Source organism: Anoplophora glabripennis, unplaced genomic scaffold, assembly GCF_000390285.2.
Source record: "Anoplophora glabripennis isolate ALB-LARVAE unplaced genomic scaffold, Agla_2.0 scaffold252, whole genome shotgun sequence".
Taxonomy (NCBI): domain Eukaryota; kingdom Metazoa; phylum Arthropoda; class Insecta; order Coleoptera; family Cerambycidae; genus Anoplophora; species Anoplophora glabripennis.
In genome coordinates, this window is record NW_019416370.1 from 659866 (window position 1) to 678922 (window position 19057).

Below are 19057 nucleotides of genomic sequence, written 5' to 3' on the forward strand. Positions count from 1 at the left end.
AGGTGTATTTATGGTTGCATACTAAATGGGTGATGTTCAGAGATAAATTTGTTAATATACAGGGTGTTTAATCTGAATATGCCAAATTTATTTTATTTATCATTTAGTGGTAAATTCAAAATTATTAATAAAAATGTGAATCTTGATACCAGTTACGTTTTATTTACTTGATATCTTGGTTAATAATTTTGAAAAAATATTTTTTAGTAAAATTTACAAAAAAAAATATAATATTCGTGAATTTATATGCATATCTCCCCATAATGTTAAATACCTAAGTTTATGAAATAAGACAAGAATTCTGTCTGACGATAGGTTTTAATTCATAAATAACACAAAATATGTTTTATTGCATTTAATAACACATTAAATGTTTAATCTTATGCTACACTAACGTAAAAAATAAGTTCACACCGAGTGCGAACCGAACGATTCCGTAAAGCCAACAAACGAGAAAGGGCGAAATTCTAAAAAATTCTATTCTACACACATAGGTCGTTGGTCAATGAAATTACGATTAAAATTTGTACGCCCCTGTTCGTTTGTCGGCTTCTCACAAATTACAAGACCTCCATAGGAATCTACACTAGTCTTTGACGTGATAAAATTAAATGTCCGCCTTAGAAAATACACTCCAAGTTATTTTTTCATTTAAACGTAAAAAAAAAATGTTGGATGGTGACACCCTCATCTGAAAACAGAAAAACAGAACGGTTTTTAAACGAAACATCCAAAGTGCTTTGAAAATAGATCATCCAGAGTGCTTTGAAAACAAAACATCCGACTACTCCAAACAAAATTTCGACATCTGTCATTGGGAACGTCAAAATTTATAGAAAAAATGAAGTTTTACATAAAGCAAAACCAGATATCCTTCAAAGCAACAAGTTTAAAGAATATCTCGTTTTTCTCCACGTAAAAATTGTACTGGTAGTTCCCTAAACTACTATTAGTTCTATAAAAACTGTCCAAATTTCGTTTGGTATTGGATGTTTTGTTCTCAAAGCACTCTGGACGATTTATTTCCAAAACAGTTGATTTCAAAGCACTCTGGATGTTGTTTTCAAAGCACTCTTTGTAAAAATGGATAATTTGGTGTTTAGACTGAAACGGTGAAGTAAACTATAACATGGGCACAAAAAATCCTAAAAAAAGAAGACAAAAACCAATATTTCCTGTAAATTCAACATTTTAGCCCTAATTTAATCGATTTTGCACTTTTCGAGACAATCTTGGAAAACGAGCAACTTGTGCAAGATATTTTTTTTATCTATTATGCACGCTGTCGACGACGAGACACCTTTGGTTGCAAAACACATACTTACTTTTCATAATAATCTAGTTTTCTTAATTAGTCGAACATCACATGTAAATGAACTGGAACCTGGAAAAAATCGCAATTATATTTACACGTTCGTCTTACATACATGATTTTATTACGGATTGGCGAAAATATGGCGTAATTTAAAGCGGAAACAGTGCGTTAACCCACCTGCACAACGCCTGCGGTAGCGACGAGATAATGGGGCCATATCCCTGCGAATTGTCGTACAACTCGAACAACGGCGCCGCTACTAACTTGTAGTTTTTGGGAACGGCGAAAAGTGCTGTAAAAGTGAAACGAACGTCAGCGATTTTCGAACTTACGTATCGTTGGATACATATACTCTAATACTAAACACAATAATTAGCGTACAATTCGTTTTAGTGGGTTGATTACGCGACAAGATCTTTGACAAAAAATTTATCGTTCACGGAAAATGTTGTCGGTCTCGAGATTTTAAATTCAGCGGTAAATGTTTCACCAAAAGAACGAGCGTAATCAACGATAAGTTAATAAATGAATATAAGAAGGGAATTTACTTAATATTTCAATAGTTTACTCGTTCAGGACATTTTATTACTGAAATTCAAAAGGGAGATTAGAGAACAAATTTTCAAATATCTTTCTGGCTTACAAATGTGAAATATGTATTCTATACTAGAGATCTTATGTTATACAAATCGTTAAACATAAATTTCAAAAGGGTTTCGATATTTTACGAAACAAAAATTTTAATAACAAGATATTAACTATTTCTCTATTCACAAACAAAATGCGATTTTTTTTACTTTATCGTTACAGGAAATTCATTAACCTTTCTATTCTCTACTGAAAGCAGTTCAGATGGTTGAAAAACAATTCATGAAAATGTCACAAAGTTAATAATCGACAATGTTAAAAGTATAAACAATATTGCTCAAGATATACAAACAAAAATACGAAAATACGCGGTGTTTACAAGTAGGCCATGTTTTATAAAACCAATCTAGTCATTTAGACTGATCGATCATTTAGAGGGACAAAAATGAAAATTGTTATCTGGACTTTTATAAGTGGAAATGGTAAAGGGGCTTATAATAAAAGAAAAAAAAATAAATGCGTAAGCAGGAGCGGCGGAGGGTTGAAAAGTTGTATCATTGGGATTTGTGGCGAAAGTTGAGGTCAAACAAAAAAGTATCCAATACAAAAGTTGTAGATCATGCAAAAATCTACAACTTTTGTAGAGGTCACTTTTTAAGATAACTTCAAAATTTCCGAGAAAAATGCAAAAAATAGTTTTATTTTCTTATTTTTCGTTTTTTATTTCTCATTTCCGTAAAAATAATTTAATTTTGACGAAACTTGGTGAAAGTATACCTTTTTGTGTCTGCAAATTTTTTTTAGATAAGAAATTTAAGAAATGTCCGAGATATTTATTTTTTCCGGTCTGAAACACTTTCTTTTCAAAGAAATTTTCTACTTAGAAAAATCATTGTTCTGCCGATGATCATTTTTTTTCGTTTTGACATAATTTTTGGTGAAATATTTCAGTAATTGTTGATAATTTGTTTAAATTAAAAAAAAAATTCAAAAACTGATTACACCATTCAATTTTACGGAAAAAAATACAAAAAAAATTGTGTCATTGTTTGACCCAATACTTCCAAAAACTCGACCTTTTGCAAAATTGTTTTATTTTTGTGCTGCCTTTATTTGAAAATGAATTTTAAAATAAATTGCACATTTCACATTATCAGTTTTTTCGCTTTATCCAATGGCGTCAAAGTTTTTGCAATACTAACGTTTCGTCTTTGAGGGCCCATCATCAGGTATATTTTTTTATTTTAAATATGTCGCTGTTATTTTTATGACAAAATCTAAAGTCATTTCTAATTCTGAGTTAGATGATATCACTATTGTAATCGCTTAAAAAGGTTTTTAGCTATAATTTAAAATTTCTCCTTAGTACGGCTCTGAACGCTTTCAACAATATTTATTGAAGGAAGTCATAACAGTATTTAAAGTCAATACAGCACAAAATATCCAACAATTTTTTTTAATCAATAATTTAAAAAGTTGTACCTAATAAAAAAATAATACAAATTTATGAAGTGTTTTATTATTTCTAATTAGTATTGGTAATAATAGTGAAAAAAATTGTTGGATATTTTGTGCGGTATTAACTTTTATACTTGTTTGACTTCATCCAACAGATATTTTGAAAGGGTTCAAAGCCGTACTCAGGAGAAATTTTAAATCATAACTAAAAACCTTTTTAGGCGATTGTAATAGCAATATCATCTAATTCAGAATTAAAAATGATTTTAAATTTGGTCATAAAAATAGCGACATATTTAAAAAAATTAACCTGATAATGGCCCTTCGAAGATGAAACGGCCGATTGCAAAAATGTTGACGATATTCGAAAAAACTGGTATTGTAAATATGCAATTTATTTTAAAAATCGTTTTCAAATAAAGCCAGAAAAAAAATTAAACATTTTGCAAAATTTCGGGTTTTTCCGGATATCACCGGAACCACCCGGAATTTTAAAACTTTTTAAAAGGCATTTTGTCAAGTATAAAAAAACAACTTTTTTCTACTCTGGGCCCACGGTAAGAGATACGGTCATCTTTTACCATTTCCTACACACAATTTTATTTTGTATTTTTTCCCGTAGAATTGAATGGTGTAATCAGTTTTTGATTTTTTTTTAATTTAAACAAATTATCAACAATTACTAAAAATTTCATTGTTGCAAGTAATTTTTAATTTTTTTTGCATTTTTGAACTGTGATTACAGATTTTTTTATTTCACCAAAAAGTATATGTCAAATCGAAAAAAATGATCACCGGCAGAACTCTGTACGATGATTTTCCAAAGTAGAATTTTTCTTTGAAAAAAAGTGTTTCAGACCGAAAAAAATGAATAACTCGGAAACTTCTTCATTTTTTTATCTAAAAAAATTTGTGGTTATTTAAGACACAGAAAGGTATACTTTTACCAAGTTTCCTAGAAATTAAGTTAATTTTGGGGAAATGAGAAATAAAAAACGAAAAATAAAAAAAAAAACAGTTTTTCAAATTTTTCTCGGAAATTTTGAGGTTACCGTAAAAAGTGACCTCTACAAAAGTTGTAGATTTTTGCATGATCTACAACTTTTACATTGGATACTTTTTTGTTTGACATCAAATCTCGCCAGAAATCCCAATGATACAATTTTTCGCAACTTTTCAACACGCCAAATCAACCCTCCGCCACCCCTGCCCACGCATTAATTTTTTTTAGGTTTATTATAAGCCCTTTTACCATTTCCACTTATAAAAGTTCAGGTCACAATTTTTTTTTCCAAGTGTAATTGGGTTTGACTAATTTGTTTGTATATCTCTTTATTCCTGAGTGTTCGCAATTAATATTTATATTACAGTTTTATTTATTCAGCCAAAGTCTACAGAAAATTTCGATAAAAAAAAACTTACTCATTTTATAGATCATACTAAAACTTTTGAAAAACAAGACTGAATACCCAAAACTGCCATTTTTCTGTTTCTCTTAAGTAAGCATACAGGTTTCTTACCAAAAATAAAAAGTATCAAAAAAAAAACAATAGGGATTATATTAGTGGAAAAAAATAACAAAGGTGGATCGGAATGCACAAAAAATATATATAAGTGGAAAAATAGTGCTGATAACAGCAAAAATATCGACTCTCGTTCAAGTACACATTCAAGACATGCAGCTCTCATTCGGTAACGGACAAAATAAAAACAGAAGTTCTGAACCGAAACGGAGACAAATATATTTACACAAACTTTTAGCAACTAAATATGTAGTGTACAGAATTTCGTTAAAAATCGGACTTGTGTAAGTGAAAAATAATTACCGTAACACCCTCGAGATATGCAGAAAGTTTAAGTAAGAAAATCTAAAATCCATAAACTGTTAATACGATTTTTTAAACACACTTTAATTTCGGATAATGTAAAGTAATTATTTTTCACAGCGATTCGAAACCTGACAAAAATATGCAATATACAAGGTGTCTCAAAAATTTTTGTAACTACTTCGTTGCACGTCATGTTTCGGTTGTCGTTCAGTCTACCACATAAAAGACGGCATGTAAAATTTCGCTCGAGCATATTCTAATTGGGACTATCACAAACATGACGTGGAGATTTTACACGAACATCACTTTTATACGATGGCGACGTCGGCATATTTTCTGGTTTTCCGGCTAGTCATTTATAAACGAATAATAATACTACTAAGATACAATAATGAATACAATCTTCTCATTATTATACAATACCCTTTTCTTGTAGCTGAACTAAAAACAGCCTTTTATGTTCCTTAGGCTTAGTAATGTGCGGCGGAATGTAGGGATACTGAGGTGGTTCGAAGTTGGGCCTCCACCAGTTGCCGATAATGTCTTCGACGAGCCAGTCCTGTTTGACGCCATCCAACCTCCCGAGGGTCTGCAACAACTCACCATAAAAAATACCAAACATCCTCCCCTCTTCAAGGCTTTTGTTGCTTAGAAGACTCAACAAAAATCAGTTAAATATAGGTTACAGGTTTATTACGGAAGGCCAAATACTTTTACGAGGCAAAGACTAAATATTCATTTATTTTTTTCTTATATTATAACTCATTTAAATAAATGTGGCTTCGGATCTGCATTTGTATGATCGAAGGCTGTAACTTTAAGTGGGGATTGGTTTTTGGGAGTAATAATACGTGTTCCGCAATGAAAATTATGAGAAAAGGTTAAAAACTAGATTTTTCGGAACTTGAAACAATGTCAAAGGTAGCGTTCGTATAAATATGACCCCCATTCGAAGTTACCCCTGTATATAACTAAAAATTAATTATTTTTAGCACATTATATACAAGTAAATTTATTTGACCTTGGAACAAAACAACTAGAAATACCTTGAAATGTTTAAAGGTGCCAATTGTAAAAATCGAGATTTACATCAACATAAATAATAAAATAATTGCATTTACACTATAAGGGGCACCACAAACATTTTTTTTACAAGAACAAAAGTAACATTACGGAAGATATATCAATTTTACTGGTATGTGGATCCAGTTCATTAAAAATTAACCTAAGAAGGGGCTGTTAAAACTTCTGGTTCCAACTCCCAGCAAAATTTTTATTTAACGGTGTTGAAAAACAAGGCGATTTTTTTTTAAACAGTTTACATATTTTTACATTGTAGATGCTGATAACGATTTAAGTTCATTGAATAAATTGTACATCGGTAAACTTCTCTGGAATTATTTCTTAGTTCTCAGTCGAACTTTGCACAAATATGACATACACTTTGCATAATTAACACACCCCTAAAAACTCGCCCCAAAGATGATTTCCTCACGAACAGCTAAACTGATTTTAACGATCTTTTTTAATCAAAGTTTATTTCTTACCAAGTCACCAATGACTCCAAAACAGGAATATTAATTTTCAGCATATACAGAGGATAAGAATTAAAGAGCGACGGCAAGAATCGCCCATTTTTTCACAATTCGCAGAGAACTAATGAAAACAGATAAAAATATGTTTTTAGTCTCAAATTACTCGTCGTAAAAAATTAAGATGAACTTGAATTTTCAAAAATCACCCCTATTTAGGGGTTGAAAAGACGTCCAAAATGAAGAATTGAATATTACCAATAAAAACTATTAGCATGTGAATTTTTCTATCGAATGATTCTTGATACAAAGATTTATTCTCATGACGGAAATAAGCGTGTTGAATTAGAAAATCCACCCTTAAGCGCGCTCAAGGGGCGGAATCATCCCCAAAAATAGAGAATATCAGAAATAATTGTAAAAATTCCAAAAAAAAATATATCAACATAATTCACATGCTAATAATTTTTATATCAATTGGTAATATTCAAATTCTTCATTTTTGGCATTTTTTCAACCCCTACGTAGAAGCGATTTCTTAAAATTTCAAAACACTAAAAGCTATGCTCATTTACGTTTTTTACGACAAGTAATTTGCGACCAAAAACATATTTTTATGTATTTTTTTTTAATTCTCTGCGAATTGTGAAAAAATGGGCGAAAATCACAGATTTTTTGCGGTCACTCTTTATTTTCTTCGGAATTTGTAACAGTCTGTAGAAAGTGACAGCTAAAATAGCTAGTTTTGCATTGTATCGCAACTGGCGATGAAAAATGGATACGCTACGATTATCCTAAGCGTAGAAAATCATGGGGCAATCGTCGACGTCATCGGCAAAGCCGAATATCCATGTCCCACTTGATGGGATCAGCTTTTTTTAAATTTTTAACGTTTTATCGTGTATCTCAGCTAATAACAATAAGAAATATAGGGCTACACTTTCAGTAGACTTTCGCTGTTTTAGCTGATACATTCCACGTTCTGCAGGATGTTTCGAATCGAGGAAATTATTTTTTTTCGCGTCCTGTATATGCCAAAAATTGAAATTTCAATAAAAATTACTTAGTGTCGCTATTGGGGGAATAAACCAGATTAAGAAAAGGATTATCAAAATCGTATACGCTAGCCTTGAGAAAATTAATGTTGAAATTGGAGCCCATTTTTAGTGAAGGGTTCGAATTGCTTTCTAAGTTAAAAAAAAATAACATTTCTAAGTGATGGCACACTTTTCTGTGTAACATTTCAAACAAAAAATGTAGAACAGTTTTTTTACGATTTACATAAACCTCTATATCCTCTAAACGTAGTTCCTTTTTTCATAGATACTTATCTGTATGAGCCGTTCTAATTGTTCAAAGAAAATATATCTTCTCATATTTATAATTTTTACCTCAAGAACGGATACATTTTACAATATTTCTGCAAATTTAGCACTTGTACTATTTCATAAGTATTAATACAAAGAATCTTTAACAAAACATTAATGTATCAAAAACAATAAAGATTATTAAACAATGCAATGAAATATATAAATATTTATAGCTTGTACATAACAATTTAGTAATTTCCATGCGATTTATTTCCACGGCTCACATAATCGGTTATCAAATAAAAATAAAAGAGTGATACTTAGGTATTTTATTTTCCTGAAAATTTGTACAGTCTCTGTTACATTATTTTTAGTGCACGGAACAATGAATTCTATTAAAAATCTCTTATAAATCAAGAATAAATAGTTAAGTTACAACAAATCTTACTACTGTAAAACAACGGAAAATAAAAAGTTAAAAACAGTGGTGATAGGGCTGTTTTACAGTACCAAGCAGGTACAATAACCTTTAAAAAGTAGATAAAAAGCTTTCAATACACCCAAACATTGTGTTTCGATTTATCGTAAGTAACAGGTAGAAACATTTTAAATCTAATATATCTGTTCATAATTCGTTCTTTGTTACCTTAACAAATAGTTTAAATTACATTTTTCGGACCACTATTAACAAAACATGTTTACATAAAACGCATTTTTACTCAACAGTCTCAGTGTAGTCAAATAATAATTTAACAATTTAAGCACATCTCATTATTCATACAAAAAAAAACTGCGAGACATCTTTCTATTAAAGTTGAATAATTATCAACATTCATTAACAATATTTACGATCGCAACATATCTACAACCAGTTATGTCAAAGTAAACTCTAACGCAAAAATTAAGTCTTATGAATCTTCTGCCAACATACCTCTGTTAAAAGTCTCTTTAGCCCTTCCACCTCGTCCTCGCCGGGATTTAACTCGCCACCGGGAAGTTTAAAGAAAGTGGTTCCCAACTGCAAGAGTAATACGTGTGGAAGACCGTGTTCATGGACAAGCAACACACCTTCAACACTTCTTCTCATTCCTATCCTCTCAAATTCGTCCCTCATTCTCTGAAATCTAGCAGGCACACTTGGATCCTTCTCAAATAGCGGTTCTTTCGTGCCGAATATGTAATTAGTTAGAGGATACCTGCGAAATCGATATTATAACAACATCAACATAAAATATGTTTAATGACTAACAGATTTATTATTCGATTGATAGCGGGCGGCGTTGGGGTGAATTTGGCGTCGAAAGTTGAATTCGCCGCCGCTGTTGTCGAGTTCTGGCTGTTTCTCCTAGGCCATCCCGTGCCGCTACCGGCCATGTTATTTTGTTGTTCGCGTTTCACCTGGGACGAAGTCATAGCCATTCTGTGTGGATCTCTTAAACTTCCTTTAGCTCGAATTATACCTTATATACACTGTTTTGAATTACTGCACTTATTTTTTTGATAAAATCACACTATAAACCTGGATTTTCTAAATTTAATTATAATAGACGCACACTATACCCCACCCTCAAAATAACAAGTAAAGATAAACTCCGCAACAGTGCTACCAACACAGAAATACATTATCCCTATTATCTTTTCGATCAGTGAAATGGAACGCTCGCAAGCTCACATATGTCGATACTGATCAATTGACCAATGAAATTACATGAAATAGTTCCAAAATTTCATACCGTCATCTATTGGTGGCAAGCTACACTAAACTGCAAAATAATTTTTTAGAGGATTGAAATATTCTCTAGACAGAAATTCATTTCAGTTTTGGATTTTCTAGCCCTAGACGATTTTTTTCAGATTTTTCGGATCTCCTAAAATATTTTGTCTTAAAAAATCGATGGGTCCATCGTTTTTCTCAAAAATTTTTAGGGTTCTGAAAATTCAGAAAAAATTCAGGCAGACAATAACGGCTCCGACCAATCCAAAACTGCTGTCAGTTCTTCTCGAATTCCTCCAGTTTTCGAGATTTTTCATAAATTTTTTCCAGTTCTAAAACTTTATAGGTAGGCAACACATAATACACAAGTTTGTATACTTGGCTGCATAAGAGTTCCCAAAATTATTATATAATTGTAGATTATGGGTAAATACATTAAATATAAACAACAGATTTATAAATAAATCTTCATCTTTTTATAGAACTGTAATTCAATTTCCCTATTTTCTATTGTAGTTTAACAGTTCACAAAAAAATTACATGGGAACAATACATCTCACCTACACAGAAAAACGTCGAATCTTCCTCGATCCAGCCAGTGCGATTACGTTAAGGAAGAAATTTTTCATTCTGCTTCGTATAACAATATATTCTCAAAGTTGAGACAAACCGGCTTTTAGTTGAGCACTTTGCTTTTTAGGTAATTTTCATGAAAATTGTAAATAAATTAAAATGCCGTCGACTGACGGCACCCTATCTAGTTTGGGTGATCTGCTGATGTAATCCGTTTTATTGTGTTGTTTTGCTGAAGAAAAGTATTGAATATCTGGAAAATTACGCGAGCTAGAGAGAAATTCCTTTCAGTTTTGGATTTGCCAGTGCCGTTATAGTCTGGAAGAATTTTTTCAGATTTTTCGGAGCTCCTAAAATTTTTTTTCCTAAAAAATCGTTTATCTCAAAAAATTTTAGGGCTCTGAAAATTCTGAAAAAAAATTCAGATAGACAAAAATGGCCCTGACTAATCCAAAACTGCTGTCGGTTCCTATCTAGCTCCACTAGTTTTCGAGATTTTTTGTTTTTTCTTCCAGTTCCAAAGTTTTGTTAGGTAGGCAACATACAAAACATTCGTGTGAATGTTGAAGCTGTTGAAGCTGCATAATAATTCCTAAAACCGCCTTTAGCCTGGCTTTTTAATTTTATGACGATAATTTTCGTGAAAATTCTCAAAAAACTAGAATTCCGCTGAAGACGGCACCTCATATGTAGTTAGGGCCCAGAAAACGCCGATCTAGTCCGCTACTTTCGTAAGTTGCCCTCCTAATGGAGAAAATTGATTATCTCAAAAATTACGGGAGCTAGAGAGAAATTCCTTTCAGTTTTGGATTTGCCAGTCCCGTTTTAGTCTGGAGGAATTTGTTAAGATTTTTCCGGGCCCCTAAAATTTTTTGGTCGAAAAAATCGATGGACGACTGCCGATTTTCTTAAAAATTTTTAGGGCTCTGAAAATTCTGAAAAAATTCAGGTGGTCAATAACGGCCCTGACTAATCCAAAACAGTCCTCAGTTTTTGAGATTTTTTATATTTTTCCTCTAGTTCTAAAGCTTTTGGTAGGTAGGCAACATACAATACATGTCTGTATACTTGGCTGCATAATAATTCCTAAAACCACCTTTAGCCTGGCATTATAATTTTTTGACGATAATTTTCGTGAAATTTCTCAAAAAACTAGAATTCCGGCTTAAGACGGCACCCCATATGTAGTTAGGGCCGCAGAATACGCCAATCTAGTCCGCTATTTTCGAAAGTTGCTTTCTTAAAGAAAATTGATAATCTCAAAAATTACGCCAGTTAGAGAGAAATTCGTTTTAGTTTTGGATTTGCCAGTCCCATTATAGTCTGGAGGAATTTGTTCAGATTTTTCCGGGCCCCTAAAATTTTTTGGTCGAAAAAATCGAATTTGTCAAAAATTTTTAGGACTGAAAATTCTGAAAAAATTAAGATAAACAATAATGACCCTTACCAATCCAAAACTGCTGTCGGTTCCTATCTAGCTCCACTAGCTTTCGAGATTTTTTGTTTTTTCTTCCAGTTCCAAAGTTTTGTTAGGTAGGCAACATACAATAAATTCGTGTGTATACTTGGCTGCACAAATTGCCTTTAGAAACGTACTTTTAATTTTTTGACGATAATTTTCAAGAATATTCTCAAAAAATTGGAATGCTGTCTAAATACGACAACATGTCTTTAATTTGGGCCGCAGAAAACGCCGATGTAGTCCGTTCTTTGTAAGCTGCTTGCCTGAAGAAAAAAATTGAATATCTGGAAAATTACGCGAGCTAGAGAGAAATTCCTTTCAGTTTTGGATTTGCCAGTACCTTATAGTCTGGAAGAATTTTTTCAGAATTTTCGGAGCTCCTAAAATTTTTTGTCCTAAAAATTCAATGGACTAATTTTCTCAAAAATTTTTAGGCCTCTAAAAATTTTGAAAAAAATCAAGTGGTCAATAACGGCCCTGACTAATCCGAAACTGCTGCCAGTTCCTCTCTAGCTTCTCTAGTTTTCGAGATTTTTCATATTTGTCTTTCCAGTTCCAAAGCTCTTGTTACGAGGCAACACACAATACACATGTGTGTATACTTGGCTGCATAATAATTCCTAAAACGGGCTTAGAAACGCAATTTAATTTTTTCGCGACTTATATGAAAACTGGTTACCTGATTACGGGATTTTTTGACGTGTTACAAAAATGAATAAAACTAAAGGTATACAATTTCTAATTTTAAAAGTATCCTTTATTCTTTTTAATTTCACAAGGTACTGTTACGGGAAATTATCGTCATCATAAACATAAATATAGGGATGTCTTTCGACAAGTTGGATATCTTTCTCAATTTGTTTTAGATTCGATTCTATTCTATCTTTTCGCACCATTTTAGGGATCGTATCAGTCAGAATAGGCAAACCTTGATACTGTTTCTGAAGCTCTTCCCAATTCTGTTTCAACCCTTTCAATAATTGAGCTCTCTCTTCTCTTGTAATATATCTGCACTTTGGTTTCTGTATCCCGCTTTCTTCCTTTATCGTCAAGTATTTCTTTTTATCTAGATCGATTATATTCAGCAAATAACGTGGAGCTTTACCAAAATGTGTTGATCTAATAAATATAGGTTCTAACCCTGGACGCAGTGGTTTGCTGGTACCGGTATGGTCTACGACCAATCGTTGCTCAGGCTCTTTCGGTTTCATATTCGAAATTTTTTTAATGTTCTCCAGGACGAAGTCCTTCGGGGGATCGTGCTTGATGATTCGGTTCTTCCATTGGTTGAACGAAGGGACCCTCTCCACTTCACGTTTGGGGAACGGCGGATCTTTCTTTTGTTGCTTATAGCATAAGTTAGAACATATCGGCTTACCTAATAAATGAAACGAAACAATCAAATACTGATACATATACCCTATTTGTTGGGAAAATAACTCAACTTTTAGATCGGTTTAGACAAGCAATTATATTTATAATTATACCTACCTGAATGTTTTTTTAGATAGTGCGCAGGATCTGGCAGTACCTCCTCGGCTACCCCCATGGTGGCATGGGCTTTGACACATTTCCTGTAATCATTACGGTACTTGCGAAATTTGCTCTTGTACGTAGGAGGTCTGGAACGAATCGTTTTTATCTCCCTTTTAATTTTCTCTTCTTGCTCAGTCGTCACGATGTTGTATATATTCTCGTCGTGTTTCGTTATTAGAATTACGGACATTTTTTTGTAAAAACGCAAAGAAGTGACGCAAGGGCTAACACCTTTCACAAAGACAGAAAGAGGTGGTTGCAGTTTCCATATAAATGCAACTATATCGATCTAATGTTTCGTTTCTATGGTAATCATTTAATTAAAAGCGTGTACTGGCCACAATTGACTGAATAGAAGCAACATTTCAGGAAAAAATACTTTGTGGCAATTGTGGCATTTGTCATGCCACATAATAACACAACGTTCAGTATAAGGTATGTGCAGGGGACAATAAAACTTCCCAGTAACAAAATTGGAGGTAAAATTAATATAAACAGGTTATCCATCGGCATCACGCCGCACCATATGCCACGAAACGTTATCAGCAAAGATAATTGGAGAAAACCACCGCTCTTAATGCGACAAATACCCGATAATTAGCAATATAGCCGATGTTCTCACGAGCCATATGCGGTGACATATGGCGAGATAAATAAACGGCCCTTATCTACTATTGCACTTGATCCTGCAAAATACGGGGTGGTCTACGGAATAATAACGAAAATTAATTTACACTACCAAATTCTGTCAAATATGCCAATAGCCCAGTTACTGTAGCTGAAAATATAGTAATGCTTCCGAATTTTTTATAACTGCATCGATTTTTCTCAAAATTTACAATTAGGCTCATCTTACCCCCCACTTCAAAACTTATATATGCGCTAGGTGTGCTTTTTGTTCTTAAGGAGTGAAAACCACCCCTTATTGGAAGAAAAAGAAAAAATACAAATTTAAGCATTTTATGTAATCAAATCCTTTTTATTTATGCAGTATGAGTAATTTCATGTGCTATCTAACATGAAACTTAATGTATCCCAAATTTTCGACCCGGAAAAACCTTTAAAAACCACCCCTTTTGATGAAAATAATATAAAAAAAAATTTTCAACTTGAAACGCATCATGCATTTTTATCAAATTAAAATTGATATCTTGATTAAAAAATCTTTTTTATCGATTGCAACTTTTCAACCCTTAAAAAATACTTCTTCTTTCGAAAATAAAATGAAAAAATATTATTGAAAGAGTAGAAACATTTTAAATGTGCATTTGTATTAAATAAACATTTATTCCCTTCTTATAAAATAATTTTATAGAGTGTATTATAATATAGTACTGGTTTATTCGAATATACACATACTAAATACGTATATATACAAAAAATATCTAAATTTCCTAAAATTATCACCTATACACGTGTTTATTTTTTTGACGATAACTTTTTTACTTTTTAAGATTTTTAATCGCACAAAGGCTCATTTTGCAGGGAATTGTAAGGGCTACGTGAACTGTTGAGTTGATCTTTTTTAAGCACTTCATTTTTAAGTTTGAAGGGTTTAAACGGCTCGAAAAGGGTGGTTCTCTCATTCATATGATAACTTAAAATAGCGATATCTCGATTAATATTAATTTTAGAGGAATAAAAATTTTAAGCAAAATCTTCAGCAATAATAAAGCTAAATTTTTTTACCCTTGTATTTTTTTCGTACACCCTTTAATTTTTAAGTTACAGCGTAAAAATCGAATTTCTTTCAAAAATTTGAAAAATTAACATTTTCAAAAATTAAGTTTTTTTTCGAAATCATGCTCTGTGTAAGTGAGCCAAAGACCCAGAACATATTCTTAGAACATAAATGATGAAATCTGTAAATGGATTGCATTTAATTTTAATTCTGTCACCAAAGGCACCGAATTGTTTAGTAATTTTTTCTTAAAAAAAATGAGACTATCATGTTATTTCGATCATATTTCCGTTAATTTTGATTCTAAAGACTTTTAAAACAGCTCATTTCAAAGGTTTTTCAAAACGGTGCAAATAGTTTTTTTCCTAGTATTTATGGTTTTGGCGTGATTTAACGTTAACTGGTTTCAATTTAGTTTTTTGCTAACATATAATAATGTTTAAAAATCCATAACTCGGTTTATATTGCAATTAGAGAAAAACAAGATAATGCCATTAGATTTGTTTTTTTATTACCTTTCTTTTTGTTCATTACAACTTTTTCGTTAAATCCAATGGTTTCAGAGTTATTCGCAAAAAAACTGTCCGAAAACAAGCACTTTTTCAGTAAAAAATCAACATTTTCAATGACGAATTACTCGGAAAGTATTGAATATCCAAAAAAACTTTATATAGTATTTGTTACTTAAAATTGACTCCTGTGATTATTTCGGGCGTAAAAATTTCCACCCCCAAAAAGGGGTGGGAACCACCCCCAGGGCAAAATCACACTGCGGCACTATATAAGTTTTGTTCCTTGAGGCATTCCCAACATTCAGAGCTGGGTAATTACTTGTAATTTAAAAATAGTTACAATTACAAATTACTCTTAAAAAAATGGAACTAATTACAATTACAAAGTATATTCTTTAAAAAAGGAATTATATTAATACATTAATATAATACATTATATTATAATTATAATTAATACATTACAGTTACATGGAAAATGGATTTAGCAATTATTTTTCTAATTACTTTTATGATAAAGTTATAGTGACCAAACAGAGAAAAAGGAAAAAGTTAAGTTAAAAATTTAAATTAAGTGTTGTGTAATATTGAGTTTTATTATTTATTTATTATTTATTTGAATTGATACTAAAATGAAAAGATTATTATTATTCATTTTCTAATATAGAATTTTTATATTTTTATTCCTAATCTAATAATTTAAACCAGTTCAGTTCATACTATAATTTTATATTATTGGTCAGGTAATTAATTCAACCCGATGCTCTTTTTTTTGGTTGTTAGTACATTTGCAAAATATAGAATACAGTAGTTTTGGGTAGACTGGAAAGCAATAATTATTATTAAAAAAATTACGAATCGAACAAGTACGAGTGAAAGGCCGAGTAACCGAACCAGAAGTTTTCTCAACTCAAAATAAGAGCAGTAACACAGTAGATACATAATATATATTTTTATAAAACTTGATGCTATAGACAACATATTTTTACTTCGTATATTTTCTAAATTAATAATAATTATAATAAAATAAAATGTACTCTCTTAATTCTGAGGTTAATTCACCAAATCACTTTTTATTGTTCACGAGACACAAGGCTTTCCTCAAATGAAATAATAGAAGTCTGCAAATCTGTACGCAATTACGCAATACGCATGATCTTAAAAGTAATTATAATTATTAGAAAAAGTAATTGTAATTGGAAAAAGTATTTGTACTTATAGAAGTAATTTGTAATTCGATAGTTCAAATAATTTAATTACAAATTACAATTCCTGTAACAATTTTGCTGCAATTACAATTCCAAATTACTTTAATAAAAAAAAGTACTTAAATACAATTACAATTACAGGAAAAAAAAAGGGAATTGTAATTGCTAATTACTTTTTCACCAGGAATTACCAAGCTCTGCCAACATTCAGTCAAAATTTTACGTCAATCGGTTCAGTTATAAAGAATTCGGAGGTAAAAATCCTGAGTAACTGGACTACAAGGAGTGTGGGTATCAAATCGTTTTGTTAATTTGAAAGCAGATGAAATTGAAAAACATGGTAGGAATTATTCGAGAAACTTTTTGAACAGTTTTAAATTCCAGTGCAAGAATGAAAAACGTATTTTTATTAAGATAAAAGTTTAAGTTTCCTGAATAATTTTTACTTATTTTTTTTGACGGTTGTGTCATTTCCTAAGAAGAAAACTTTAAATTTCGAGCTACAATTTAAGGACAATTGAAAAGTCTCCACGTGCGTGGATTTTATTTGAGTTTCTTTATAATAAAACTAACAGGCGATTTTTTCAAGACATTTAATTGTTGCAACTTTTAAACACATTCGTTTTTGTTCGTTCTTTGGGGACACCCCGTATCTAATATCCGTAAAAATTAAATCAGAAGGTAAATATGATAGCAACGCCGTTATATTCACCCCATCTCGTCGCCCAGCGTCAGAAGTTGGTGATGTGGAGCGATGGAAAGCGTACGACCGGTCATAGAACAGAAGAGAGAACAGAAAACTAGAGTGCTAAAGGTGAAACTGAGGAGGTCGAAGGCCAACGCCAGGGAGAGGAACCGGATGCACGGCTTGAACGCTGCTCTGGACAGATTAAGAAGGTGAGATATTTTGTTCTTTATTATTTAAGTCTGCTCCGTTTGGGAAAAAAAACTTATGATGAGCAAAAAGATCATTCCGTGTTTTTGTCTTATAACTTTTTCTTTATTTTAGTCGAATGCCTATCCAGCTGACGCACTCGGACCTAAATTCGGCTCCTCAGAAGTTGTCCAAGATAGAAACCCTCCGCCTGGCCAGAAACTACATCATAGCTATGACCCAAACGCTCCAAGAAGGCCGGCCGATGGATATCGCGAGGTTCATAAAAATTCTGAGCAGGGAGCTGAGCCAGACCACCGCCAACTTACTTGCGGGGACTTTAATGGGGAGTATAAATGGAAATGCCGCACATATGGCCTACTATTTTGGGGAACCGGAGAACTATCCTTACGATTACGGAGTGGAAGGGGCCAAGTATAACCAGCAGCCCTTCTACGAGGAGGGTTACGGGAGCTGTTGGCCAAACTACAAGATGCCGGACGTGCCTTTCAAGTACAACTCGAATAAGAACTTTCATGGGTTTAGATACTGGGAGGGGAACGGTAATAGCTACGTGTTAAATAATCACTGCTTTTATGGTAATAGTAATTACCAGTATCAGCTCTGTTGAATGTGTGGTGATTCAATTATCTCTAGTCATTTCAAAATTGAGTCTCAAATTGTGATATTTTTTATCAGTGCAATTTTTCATAGTGTAATAAAATCTTATGTCCAGGAGAAAGACTCATCATTGTTTTGTAAATAACAAAGGAAAGAAAGAATAATACCTCCAATTTGTACAGGAATTCCATATAAACAAATAGTGCTTATGCTATTATTTATTAATAACAGTGAATTAAAATTACAAATACGTATTGTTAAAAGAAAAGAAATTTAATTCAGTTTGAGTTAATATCAAGAATATTGGCAAAATTATGAATTAATATATGTATTTTAGTCATTTTGTTACTTGGAGAGGCTTTTTTAAGAGTACTGTACTGTAAATAAAGAAATCTGTATTCACAGTTCAAAAACATGCTCAAAAATGCAAAAACAACAAATGACGCAACAATGATTTTTTCAGTAATTGTTGATAATTTGTTTAAATTAAAAATTCGAAAACTGATGGCACCATTCAATTATACGGAAAAAAATACAAAAACAACTGTCTCATTGTTTGGGCCAAAACTTTATTTTTGTACAGTATTAGTATTTATAAACATCTGAGTCGAATTACAAATGCACTAATAATAAATTAAGATGATTAGATTTCAGCAATACAAAGTATTAACTGCAAAGTCTACTGTTGACGCGAAACCCGAAAACCCGAAATTTTGCACCCGAAAATCGTTTCATTTTTTTCTGGCTTTATTAGAAAACGAATTTTAAAATAAATTGCATATTTACAATGCCACTTTTTTCGCTCTATCCAATGGCGTCAACATTTTTGCAATCCGACGTTTCGTCT

General features: G+C 31.9%; 3 protein-coding genes across 3 annotated transcripts; 1 reads left to right on the forward strand and 2 right to left on the reverse strand.

Moving 5' to 3' along the window:
* Positions 1–299: 299 nt before the first annotated feature.
* Positions 300–9624, reverse strand: LOC108910450 (cleavage and polyadenylation specificity factor subunit 5). Its single transcript, XM_018715051.1, has 6 exons — positions 9282–9624; positions 8964–9228; positions 5614–5779; positions 1493–1607; positions 1326–1384; positions 300–691 (listed from the first exon to the last, which is right to left on the reverse strand). The coding sequence occupies exons 1-5, from the start codon at positions 9449–9451 to the stop codon at positions 1363–1365; spliced, it is 738 nt and encodes a 245-aa protein (XP_018570567.1). The 5' UTR covers positions 9452–9624; the 3' UTR covers positions 300–691; positions 1326–1362.
* Positions 9625–12566: 2942 nt separating this feature from the next.
* On the reverse strand, positions 12567–13533 carry LOC108910397 (enkurin). Its single transcript, XM_023454289.1, has 2 exons — positions 13273–13533; positions 12567–13159 (listed from the first exon to the last, which is right to left on the reverse strand). The coding sequence occupies exons 1-2, from the start codon at positions 13505–13507 to the stop codon at positions 12567–12569; spliced, it is 828 nt and encodes a 275-aa protein (XP_023310057.1). The 5' UTR covers positions 13508–13533.
* A 3930-nt stretch (positions 13534–17463) lies between these two features.
* On the forward strand, positions 17464–18331 carry LOC108910430 (neurogenic differentiation factor 6-B-like). Its single transcript, XM_018715021.1, has 2 exons — positions 17464–17612; positions 17725–18331. The coding sequence occupies exons 1-2, from the start codon at positions 17470–17472 to the stop codon at positions 18218–18220; spliced, it is 639 nt and encodes a 212-aa protein (XP_018570537.1). The 5' UTR covers positions 17464–17469; the 3' UTR covers positions 18221–18331.
* The last annotated feature ends 726 nt before the right edge of the window (positions 18332–19057 follow it).